This window comes from Fukomys damarensis, unplaced genomic scaffold (assembly GCF_012274545.1).
Source record: "Fukomys damarensis isolate Sample0158 unplaced genomic scaffold, DMR_v1.0_HiC HiC_scaffold_36, whole genome shotgun sequence".
In the NCBI taxonomy this organism is placed as follows: Eukaryota; Metazoa; Chordata; class Mammalia; order Rodentia; family Bathyergidae; genus Fukomys; species Fukomys damarensis.
The window spans coordinates 13,240,383-13,251,969 of NW_022900948.1; the positions used below are offsets into that span (position 1 = coordinate 13,240,383).

General features: G+C 49.9%; 2 protein-coding genes across 5 annotated transcripts in view; one reads left to right on the forward strand and one right to left on the reverse strand.

Annotated features, from left to right (window-relative positions):
* Window positions 1–2,359, forward strand: part of Ca9 (carbonic anhydrase 9) — a 6,275-nt gene extending 3,916 nt beyond the window's left edge. The window contains exons 7-11 of the mRNA XM_010619331.3: window positions 673–830; window positions 1,000–1,135; window positions 1,401–1,427; window positions 1,786–1,867; window positions 1,996–2,359. Coding sequence (XP_010617633.2) covers window positions 673–830; window positions 1,000–1,135; window positions 1,401–1,427; window positions 1,786–1,867; window positions 1,996–2,062 — 470 coding nt within the window. The 3' untranslated portion in view covers window positions 2,063–2,359. The remainder of the gene's footprint in view (window positions 1–672; window positions 831–999; window positions 1,136–1,400; window positions 1,428–1,785; window positions 1,868–1,995) is intronic.
* A 1,180-nt stretch (window positions 2,360–3,539) lies between these two features.
* Tpm2 (tropomyosin 2) lies at window positions 3,540–11,541 on the reverse strand. Of its 4 annotated transcripts, none has more exons than XM_010619339.3 (9): window positions 11,242–11,541; window positions 10,785–10,910; window positions 7,478–7,611; window positions 7,261–7,378; window positions 7,105–7,175; window positions 6,567–6,642; window positions 6,324–6,386; window positions 6,084–6,153; window positions 3,540–3,694 (listed from the first exon to the last, which is right to left on the reverse strand). In XM_010619339.3, exons 1-9 carry the CDS (start codon window positions 11,353–11,355, stop codon window positions 3,612–3,614), a joined length of 855 nt encoding a protein of 284 aa, XP_010617641.1. In that variant the 5' UTR covers window positions 11,356–11,541; the 3' UTR covers window positions 3,540–3,611. The 4 variants fall into 4 exon arrangements, with proteins under 4 accessions (XP_010617641.1, XP_010617638.1, XP_010617640.1 ...); XM_010619336.3 differs by lacking the exon at window positions 6,567–6,642 and adding an exon at window positions 6,896–6,971; XM_010619338.3 differs by having other exon boundaries at window positions 3,609–4,783.
* Window positions 11,542–11,587: the final 46 nt, after the last annotated feature.

Here is an 11,587-nt window from a genome sequence, read left to right on the forward strand (position 1 = left end):
TGAGACAGGGACTCAATTTGTAGTCCAGGCTGGCATTGAACTCACTATGTAGCTCAAGCTGGTCTCCAGTTCACAGTGATCCTCCTGCCTCAGCCTCCTAGGTGCTAAGATTACAGGTGTATGCCACCATGCCCAGCACTCTTGGTCATTTTAAACCTTACTCTTTTGGTCCTTTAGGTTTTTGCTAAACTGAGGGTAACTCTGTCTTTGGAATTTTTGTGTCTTTTTATAGTTACAAATATTAAGTTTATTTGCAAGTTATTCAACCAATTTTTCTTCCCCCATCGCATGCTGAGATCAAACCTAGAACCTTAAGCTTGCTAGGCAAGTATTCTACCATTGAACTATGCACCCCAACCCCATTTTTTCTTTTTAACTAATTATGGGCTTAAATTAATGGTCCAGCATGTTATGATGGTGTGTAAATAAGAGTGAAAGCTCAGAGGGAGGACTTAAAGAGCACTTTTCTCACTCTGTGAGGCCTCCACCAATTGTCCAACATACTTCCTTTTGAGTTGCATCTTCTGCAGAGTTAGGGGAAGGGACCACACACACATTGTGGTGTGTGCTCTCTGGCAGTTAAGTCAGCTTCTGGGAGGTAAAAACTGAATCTCCACACCGTAGAGCTCCCATAGGAAGCTGTCTAGGTGGAATCACAGGTCCTTCCCACAGGCTCAGAGATTTGGATCCCAGGACTGGATGTGTCTGCACTGCTGCCCTCTGACCTCAGCCGCTACTTCCAATATGAGGGGTCTCTGACCACACCCCCCTGTTCCCAGGGGGTCATCTGGACTGTGTTCAACCAGACAGTGAGGTTGAGTGCTAGGCAGGTAAGGCTGGCGGGTATAAGGGGTAGTGGACATAGGATGAGATGGAGAGATCATCGAGGGTCCAAGGAAGGGATGGAGGAGATGGAGGGTGGAGCCCTGAGATGCTAGCTGTGGCTTTTGTTTCCTTGTATGCCCTGAGCTCACGTGTACTATCTGTTGATGTCCCTAGCTCCATACCCTCTCTGGCTCCCTGTGGGGACCTGGTGATTCTCGTCTACAGCTGAATTTCCGAGCCACACAGCCTTTGAATGGAAGAATGATTGAAGCTTCCTTCCCTGCTGAAGTGCACAGCAGCCCTGAGCCAGGTGCATCTATATCTGGCGTCCATATTGCTGTGTGTGTCTGTGTGTCTCCCCCACCCCACCCCGCCACCTGCCACAGGCCTCTCCTCCTCACATCTTCATTTTTTGCCAGTCTTTCACTGGTGTTCACAGTCCTTAGCTCTAATGTCTTCTTCTTTTTTAGGGGGAGGGTACTGGGGAGTAAACTCAGGTGCTTGTGTTTGCAAGGCAGGTGGCATCACCACTGAGCAAAATCCCTGGCCCTCTAATGTCTTCTTTTTCTCTTCAGTCCACATGAGCTCCTGCTTAGCTACTGGTGAGTCTGTCCCTCTTGTTCCTGATGCTTGTGTACACCCCTTGGCATCATTCAGCCCCGGGGACTAGTCAGGACCACTTTTCTATAGAACAGACTCCCACCTCAATATGACAGTAGATCAGAATGAAGCTCCAGAAATCAAACCACTCCCTCCCCCAAACAACCCTTTACCTAGCTGTTGGGAAGAGAAATGGTGCTTGTCTTAGTCCTTCTCCACCCTCAGACCTTGGATATGTCCTCTTCTGGAAATTGAAGCCCTGGGGGCTGCTGGGAACTCAGAGCGGGGTTGGGGCATCCACTGAAGCAGGCTTGGAGGGACCTGTGGGACCTGAAGCAGGCCCTTGTCTTTCCCTCCCAGGGGACATCTTGGCTCTAGTTTTTGGCTTCCTCTTTGCTGCTATCAGCATTGCTTTCCTTGTGCAGATGAGGAGGCAGCGCAGGTAATGTACTGACCTTCTCCCTCTGCAGAGCCCCACCTCCACTCCCCTTTGTGAAGTCTAGAACTCCAGATTTCATGCAAATAAGATCACAGAAGCCAGTTTTCTCATTCGAATTCCTTATTGTGTAGACACAGAAGTGGGACCAAAAATGGCGTTAGCTACAGCCCAGCCGAGATGACAGAGACTGGAGCCTAAGAGACTCAGAACTCGAAAGTGATGAGAAACCACCTAATGGAACCTGAAGGGACACAGGAACATTGTCCTGTCCTACCCATTATACAATTCCTTTTAAACTTCCAAAAAAATGTTTTTCTTTTTTGTTCTCTTAAACCACTCCAATAAGATCTTTTAGTGGGAGCAAGATTAGACTCAACTCCCAATATTTTTTTTGGCAGAACCAGGGATCAAACAAAGAACCTTGTACTTACCAGTCAAGTGCAGCCCCACTGAGCTACATCCCCAAACCTCAACTCCCACATTTTAAAAAAGTAAATACTTCTAAGCTAGGTGTGGTGGCATATGCCTGTAATCCCAGCACTCTTGGGAGGCTGAGCAAGTCAAGGGGATTAAAAGTTTGAGCCCAGTCCAGGCAATTTAGCATGACACTGTCTCAAAATTACAAAAAAAAAAAATTTTTTTTTTTTAAATTCTGGGATATTGTTCAGTGCAAAGGTCTTGGGTTTAATCTCTAGCACCACAAAAAATTAAAAATAAAAAATTCTAATAAAAAATGTGTAAGTCACTTTTGTTCCTCAGATCAGGATGGTTACATTTTAACCGGAAATCTCCTGACATCCCTCTCCCCAACCAGCCCTTTGTTCTGAAGGTTTCCAGTTACAGCCCTATTGCAGGTCTGAGTCACCTCTTAGTGATAATGTGAATGTACCCAAAGTTCTGACTAAAATGAATTTTACGTGCTAAAGTCCTGTGTCACTGGAGCTGGCTCCTTCTGGGCTTTCTCATGGTAGAACATTTCCTTGCTGTTTTCAGATTCTAGAAGCTACCTGCATTTCTTGCTCATGATCCCGTCTTCACCGCAGCAGTCTTGCTTCCATTTACATTTCCTACCACCTTCGACCTTTTGGCCTCCTTCTTGTGAGGACCCTTGTGGTTTCACTGGTCCTGCCAACAACCTAGGATGTATCTCATCACAGATCCTTTGCACAGTCACAAAGTCCCTTGTGCTTTCTAAGGTTACATCTCACAGGATCAGTGGACGTTTTTGGAGGATAGGTATTATTCTGCCTACCACAGATGTTTTCCGGGAGGGGTAGGTATGACTGGTACTGTTACCATGGCTCTGTGTGTGTGCGGGTGCATATGTGTTTGTTCGTGCGCATGGGATACAGCTGCTAGGCTCAAAATCACATTGAGTGTTGGGCTTTTTACCTGTTGGAGAAAAATCTGCCTCTTGTTGCAGTTTTGCCTTTAAAATGGAATGTCTGGCCTAGTTGCCTGTTGGAGTAGGACAGTGCTATAGATGGCAGCTCCTCTGCCTTGCAGGGAGTAAGAGCCAGAATATTTCCCAGCTCTGTCAGGCTCCTCTGCTTCACACAGCCTGTTCAAACGCCTCACCATTGAGCTGTGTCCCCACTCCATGGCTTTCACTGAATGTCCCATTGCACAAGGGGGTTCTTCCAACTCTACTGTCAACCAAAGAAAGGCTTAAAGGGCACTGGGATGTAACATCAGCTTTATTGAATTAGGGCAGCAACTATACCCTTGCTGGGGGCAGAGTCAGCCCTCACAGGTTGTTGAGTTCCAGCAGAGTCTGGTCCAGGGTCTGGTGAATCTCCACATTCTCCTCCTTGGCACTGGCCAAGGTCTCTGTGAGGGGAAGCAGCAGGTGAGGAGGGGGAGGGAAAGCAGGAGGAAGGAGCATGGGAGAAGCATGGGAATGGGGGGACATAAGAGAAAGACACAAGGAGGAATGGACAGGGAAGGCAACACCAATACAGAGTGGGTTAGGAGACACAGGAAGACACAGGCCTTCGGGGACCTGAGGCAGTACGACAGTGGCAAACGGAAGGATGGACCAGGATGGACATGGCGTTGGGGTCATGCAAATGGGGTGGGCTGGCCTAGGCCATAAAGTAATTTACCCTCCTTCTTTAGAAGGTTTAGGAAAGTTGGAAACTGAAAGAAGAAGTCTGAGCCAGGAAAGGCAAGGTCAGACAGAACGGAGGCAGAAAACAGACCTGTAGCTGCAGTGAAAGCCCCTGTTGCTGTTATCCAACACTTTTCTGAACTTCCTTCCAGACCTTTACAACATTCTTACCCCTCCCTTGTGCTTCACCATCCTATTTCCCTTCCAGTCATTCTGTTACATACCAGCTCCCCAGCTAGGTGCTCCAAGGTCAGTGACAGGCACCAGAGGGGTGACAGTGCTTGACAGGGTCTCACATGCCCACATGCAGCAGCAAGTCAGACAGCCACAGACTGGCAGTGCCATGCAGAGTGGTCTCGTGTGGGCCAGTGTGTTGTGGGATGGCTCAGTGCAGGGGGGTGAGTGTCACAAGGTGGGGGACGTCAGAAAGAGCCAAGGTCTCGGGTAAACCAGTGCTCTGTGGCAGTGATGAAGTGTTCTCTGGAGGGCAGGAAAACAGCATGGAGACCAAGTTCAGAGTTTATTAAGCAGCAGAGAGGGATGGAGGGCAGCAGGTGGAAGGGGCAGTGGGAAGAGAGAAAGATGAAGCCAGTGCCAGAGTGGGAGGCGGGAGTGATGGAGGCTCTCCCTCTAATGCTGCCAGTTCTCGCTCCTCCTGCCTGCCCCTTTCCCATAGAGAGACTGGAAAGAGGAGAAGAGATGAGAGGTGGCCACACTGGTGTGGGCTCAGAGGGAGGTGATGTCATTGAGTGCGTTGTCGAGCTCTTCACTGATGGCCTTGTATTTCATCTTCTGTGCATAGACTTCATCTGGAGTGGCCAAGGGAGGAAGCCAGGTGAGAGAGAATGAAGGGGAAGAGGAGAAGGAGAGGGTGATGGGAAAAGAGAAAAAGAATCAGAGTGAGGTGGACAGAGTGAGAGAGGTCAGAGAACAGGCCAGACAGCTGACTCCCTTCTTCCCTTTCTTTACCCCTGTCTCTTTTGTTTTTCTCTGTACCCCAACTTTTTTTCCCCCTCAGACTGTCTGCTTCTCCCAGAATCCTGCGGGTACAGTGCTCTGACAGGCAGGTGTGCTTGGTTAAGTTGGTGCAGGAGGGGGGGCACTTGACCAGAAAGGTCTAAAGTCCTGAAGTTGGAGATAAATTCATACTTGTCCAAGAAGGCCAGAGATGTGGGAATTATAAGAGTTAAAGGGTTATCAGAGTGAAGAGGAAAGGTGACCTTAAGTACAACAACATTGTTGATAACCCAAATAACCATAGATGAGCAAATATTTGGATATTTGTTTCTAAAATGTAGTTTAAAGTATTTTCCATAAATGTTGTCACACAATCCCAGACATTAAATGGAATAACTCTCTATTCAATAAAGAAGTTTCTGGACCAGGGATTTAGCAGTTCCACCGCCTCCCTCGAAAGCGCGAGGTCCCGAGTTTGATCCCCAGTACAAATCATCTGTGATGATTCTGTTGTGTTGCACTTAGAGACAGCATTCATTAGGTCAGTTCTACATAAAGTACTAAAGGCCAGCATCATCAGCATTACCAGGGGGCTGGGTAGAAATACAAATTCAGTAGCCCCAAGTCAGTAATCATGTTGGGGTAGAGCCCGGGAAGTTGTACTTTATTTTATTTTATTGGTACCTGGGATCAAACTTGGGCCCTGACGCTTGTGAGGCAGGCAGTGGAACCACTAGGCCAAATCCCTGGCCCAGGACTTTATTTTTTAACCCAGGGCCTCATGTGCTCTACCAATGAGCTATACCTCTGGCCCCAGGAATCTGTTCTTAAAACTCTCCAGGTGGGCCAGGGATTTAGCTTAGTGGTGCCGTGCCTGCCTCGAAAGTGTAAGGTCCTGAGATTGATCCCAGGTACTGGAAAACAAACCAATAACAAAACAAAACAAAATAATTCTCCAGGTAATTCTCCTGTGTGCTGAGGTCTGAGTGGAGCTGATATAAAGTGGCCCATACCAACTCCTTGCATTGTGGGAACAGCCCCCCAGAGTTTGTGGAATCCTAGGTGCTCCGACTCTATCAGTGGCAAATACCATGGGATGTGAAGATGCGGGACAGGCTGATTGTGACAGGGGGCGGAGGGGTATCTTTTTACCTTCTAGGTCATCGATGGTTTTCTCCAACTTTGCCACAGATCTTTCGGCAAACTCTGCGCGGGTCTCAGCCTGGGAATAAAAGTGAGATGGGGGATGTAACAAGAAATTAGGCCTTCCCAGAGAACCTCATTGAAGTCACCTTCCCTTCCATCCCTATTCCCCAATTCCCTGCCCACAGACAGTCAGGTAGGGGCAAGGGTGGCTTAAGGGGAGAGTGGGAACTGGAAGAGAACTCTTACCTCCTTCAGCTTCTCCTCTAGCAGTTTGATCTCCTCTTCGTACTTGTCCTCTTTGGTGGAATACTTTTAGGAACATACATACACCATCAGTAAATCACCTGCTTGACTCCTTCGTTTCTCCACTGAGCCCCTTGAGCCCCTCCTGATCTTGCCTCCCTGGAGAGAGAACCCAGCCCTCCCTGCCTGGCCCGCACCTCCCGCCCTTGCAGGATCCCGTCCTCACTGCCCTTCCACCCCCTCTACCTTGTCTGCTTGGGCCTCCAGGGATTTCAAGTTGTTGGTAACAATTTTCAGCTCCTCCTCTAGGTCCCCACATTTACTGCAGGGGTGTGTGGCAGGGTGGGGGTGTGAGGACACAGTGAGGAGAGACAGTGGGGATGGCACAGTGGGGGAGGGGTGGAGGAGAGAAAAGAAGAGCAAAGTGATAAGAGTGATAGCAGGCGAAGTTCAAAAGCCCCAGGCCCTTCCCAACCCCTGGCAGGTGACAGAGAGCAGCCTGAGATGCTGAAATTGAGGAGAAGGTGGGCTGAGAGAAGGCGCCATTGCCCAGAAAGGTCCAGAGAGGTTACTACCTCCTCCTCCGAGGCCATCAGGGACTTGAGGGCCTGGTCCATGGTTCGAAGTTCCTCCTCCAGCTGCCTGGCTCGGCTGGGGGCAGTGGGCAGAGGTCAGATGACAGGATCTGTCCCTGTAGGCCCAGGCCTTGGAAACTGCCTGCCCACCATATAAGGCACCTCCAGCCGCTGGCTGAATTTCACTGGCCACACCACGGTGTCCTTACCTCTCAGCCACCTCAGCTCTCTCTTCTGAGCGCTCCAGCTCTCCTTCTAGGATCACTAGCTTCCTGGCCACCTGGGGGGAAATGGGAGAGAGGCGATCAGTGGTGACTGAGGATGTGAGACTTGGGAGCGGGACGGAAGTGGGATAGGGTAGTCACCTCCTCATATTTGCGGTCTGAGTCCTCAGCAATGTGCTTGGCCTCCTTCAACTGCATCTCCTGCAGCTCCATCTTTTCCTCATCCTTCATGGCCCTGTTCTCAATGACCTTCATTCCTCTGTGAGGGAGGGAGAGGGATGAGTATGATGAGGTCAGCACCACCAGAGACAGGTTCCCTTCCCACTCCCGACCCTTCCTTTCCCAGGGCCCTGCCCACCTCTCGCTCTCATCAGCTGCCTTCTCAGCCTCCTCCAGCTTTTGCAGGGCAGTAGCGAGGCGTTCCTGTGCCCGGTCCAGCTCTTCCTCTACCAGCTGAATGCGCCGGTTCAGGGAGGCCACATCTGCCTCAGCCTGTGGGTTAGAGGTCAGAGGTCAAAAAGGCTTTGTTGGGCTTGGTTGAGGAAAGGGGGTTTCAGAGAATGGCTTAGATTCTTCTAAATAAGAACCTAGGTGTCCTGGCTTTTCAATATTTAATCTGTTTTTTCTCTCAACTATCTTCTGCTTAGAGTCTGTGCTCCAAACACCTGCATTTCTTCACAAGCTCCGATTCCCTGTTGAGTGGCCTCTTCTGGAGCTATTCATGGTTAGTATCCCAATAGCTACCCCTCTGTCCCCTTTGGGAGCATTACAAATTCTGAGAACAGGTCTCATGCAGCCCTGATTCTCCATAGAAGAGCCTGTTCCAGGTAAAGTTCGGGGAGAACAATCAGACCAACCAGATTTGTGTTGTTAAAAACAGCCAATCACAGCATCAAGCTAAGTGATGTCACTAGCTGCCAGGCAGACTCCAAGCAAGGCACCCAAAAGGCAAGCCAAACTCACAGGAGACAGGACAGGTTAGTGAGTGATGGCAAGCCTTTTAGAGAGAGGGCCCACACTGCGACCCAAAACACTTAATTATCGCAAAGTGCCATCACTGCAATTAAACCTGAATACTGAGGTTTTAGTATAGGAAAACAACTCATACAGTTGGCTTGCATGCCGACAGAGGGCTCTGTGTGCCCACTGCAGCACAAGTGCCATTGGTTCAACCACCACTAGAGAATAGGCTGCAGCAAGGGGCTCCCTGCCAATGTCCAGAGACAGTTAGCAAGTGATGGGTACTCAGCTCCTTGTCTTGCGATATGGAAGAAAAACCTTGAAAGTTTTTTGTTTTTTGGTACTGGGGATTGAACTACGGTCCTTGCGCTTGCAAGGCAGGCCACCGAACCACTGAGCTAAATCCCCAGCACCACCTTGGTGGTTTTGAAGAGGGTCCATAAACACTGAGGATATGGAGAAAGACAAAATAGGCCTCGCACAAAGGAAAAGAACAAAATAGGGCCTCCTAAAGGAAAATGAGAGCAGAGATTTGGTTTGGTGTTAAGAGTATAAGCTCTGAGTCAGACTTGTCTTGAGCCGAGGCTTAGCCACTCAACACTTGTGTGATCTTGGCAAATGAGGCTCCTTAAGCTTCAGTTTCCGCCTTCATAAATATGAGTTAATAATCATAACTCAACAGGTTGGGCAGCTGATAATGCAAAGCTTCTAATACTCAATCAGCAGGGCCATCTTGAAGGCTCATAAAACTGAACAGATTCTCTAGCTCCATGCTAGAGAATGAGATCTGCAGTGAGATCGCCAGTGATCTCCAGTGTAAGGACTTGGGAATTATCTTTTTTTTCAAATCTCCAGAACAATTCTGATGCCAAGTTTGGAAAATAGCAAAATATTATGCAGGCAATACTTGTGCACAAAGTCCACTTGATAAATGTTAGATAATCCCTGACTCTCCTTCAAAGACAAAGACAGAGATCTCCACAGAGATTTAAGACTGGAAAGAAAAAGGACCAGTGAAGAGGAAAGAGTGAGTGGAGAAGAGGAACTAAGTGTCAGCACTGGGGCAGTAGGAAGAGAAGACAGAATCTGGGTGACACTGCAGGGCAGGAGAAACACAGTCCCATATATAGAAAGTGGATCATAGCTTGTCCTCCAGGTGCTGCAGGCACCTGGAGCTTGGCCACCTAGAATGGCAAGAGCCCATCATGGGCACAGAGGCCAATGACTCAGTGTGGAAAGATTCTGAGACAGCACTGGTTTTGAAAAAAGCAACTCTGGGAGACACTGGAGGGCTACTTTAGAGAGATGAGACTCCATAAAAGGAAAACTCTCTTTATGATGGCCATACAGACAAGTAACTACAAAGTTTGGGAAATCCTGGGGTCCTCGTCACGGGACTGGTATTTATCATTTCCTGTTCTTTAAGCTCTTTGAAGCTATGAATGCTGGCTGCTCTCTAACCACAAAAAAGCACTACTATACATACTGGACAAAGGTGAAGCAAGAGAGAAGGAGAAACTGAGGTAAGTTAACTGTGTTCAAGGTCATACAATAAGTTTAGGCAGCATTTCCTGTCTACTCCTGGCACTGCTATCCTGCTTCCTCAGCTCTGTCCCAGCTCCCCGGCCCCCACCCAGCTCCTTGGGTTTCCAGTCCTGCCTCCAGCTGCACTGGGCCTTAGTTATTTATAGAATGTCAGATGCCCAGGGTCGTCTTTGCTAGCAGCTGCACGTCAGTTCCCTCCCAAGTGCCAGGGCTGGTGCAGAACCAAAATCTGAGGCTGGAGGTCAAAGAAGCCCAACTCTCAGGAGTTGAGGAATCTAGAGAATGGTCAACATGAACAGGAATGCCATCTCTGACGTTCAGACCTTGCTTTAGGTGAATCCTCACATACACTCTAACCATAGGACCATCTTAAATTTGAAACAATCCTGGGCGGGAGGTAGAGAGTAGTGAAAGCACCATGTCCAGAGTCATAAGGCCAGTCTCCTACTATAAAGTGGGGGCTGGGAATGGCAAAAAATAGAGAAGTCTGGTTGGGGTTGTGGGGTGAGGAGAGAAATCTGAGAGTAAGCAGATCCTGCCAAGGTAGCTACTTTGGCATTTGTGGCCCTGTCCCTCTGCCCTGTGGCCTGAAGGCTGACAGTTTAATGAGGGTAAATGAGGAGCAGGGAGAACCTGAGCTGGGGCCACAGGGCATAGCAGGGCTGCTGAAGCCAGAGGTCAAAGCCAGGGAATTTCTAATAGCCCCTTAGGGCCATTAGAATTCAAGTCAGGGTCCCCATCTTTGGATCCATCTCTTTTCTCCTCTCCTCTAGCATCTCACACTCACACACCCCACCCAGTCAACTCCCTAAATGTAGCTGCAGTCTCCTCTCCATTTTTGAAGGAGGGTTAATTGAGGTAGATGGCAAGTTCTCATCCCCCTCCCCACCCCAATGACTCACTGCTTGATCACTACATTCTAAGAGCTGGAACCAAATGGAATTACTAGGCTAAGTCCTGAGGGGAAGTGGTAGGTGGTTTTGATTTACCCACAGTCTAGGCTTATTTGTGTAAACCAACCCTAGCCAGGGTTAAGGAGAGAAAACCATTTCTGTCCTGGTGCTGGGAGACCTAGGTCCCCTTATCCCTTCATTGTCCTGGGGCCTACGGTCCCTTCCCAGTGCACGAACACCTCCCAACTCCCCCAAGTCCACACTCACGTCGGTGGCCTTCTTTTCGGCTTGCTCCAGTTTCTCCTGGGCATCCTTCACTGCTTCAGAATACTTTTCCACTTCGTCCTCAGTCCCCTTCAGCTTTTTCTGGAGGCCCTGCTGCTCTTCCTCCAGCTGAGGGAGACAGAAGGGGAAGCACAGTCCAGTCAACGGTGTTGAAGGGAGTGATCAAGACAGAGAGTGAACGTCAAGACCCCAGAGCCAGGACCCAGCATTGCTCTGCAAGGGCAGGAATGGAAACCGGGGAACCTAGACTCTCCAGGCTATGGTGGCTGAGATGAAGTGTGGGTCCTGCTAGGCCCCTGAGGGTCTGGTGAAAGCACAGCTCCCACACTGGGTGGCAAAGAGCCTCAGAGAGCAAGTACAAAGTTGGGGGGCCCACTGGACGTGCCCACCCCACCTTGGAGGAAGGGAGGGGTGCTGGCACTGGGCTCTGGAGCCCCACCTGCTTGCAGCGATCCTCAGCTTGCTTTTTGTCAGCTTCGGCCTGCTCGGCGCGGTCGATGGCATTCTCCTTGTCCAGCTTCAGCATCTGCATCTTCTTCTTGATGGCGTCCATGATTGCGGTGAGGGGTGGTCCGGCCCGAGGGAGGTGAGGAGCGGGAGGACTGGGCTAGCTGCGAGGTCTGGAGCACCGGTGCTGTGTGAGGAGGACCTGGCGGCACTGGAAGGTCCCGGGCGCGCAGACGCCTAAAAGGCTGGGAGGAATCGGGCGGAGCTGGCGACCAGGACCCTCCCCCACCGCGGCCCAAACCTTGTAGGGGTAGAAGGACAGCCCGGCCGGGGGGCGC

Coding starts and splice junctions, on each gene's coding strand:
- Tpm2 (XM_010619339.3), bottom strand. CDS start 11,355: ATGGACGCCATCAAGAAGAAGATGCAGATGCTGAAGCTGGACAAGGAG. Junction 6,387..6,566: donor TGGAGGCCCAAGCAGACAAG/GTAGAGGGGGTG, acceptor TGTTCCTAAAAG/TATTCCACCAAAGAGGACAA. Junction 3,695..6,083: donor AACCATCGATGACCTAGAAG/GTAAAAAGATAC, acceptor TTCCCCTCACAG/AGACCTTGGCCAGTGCCAAG.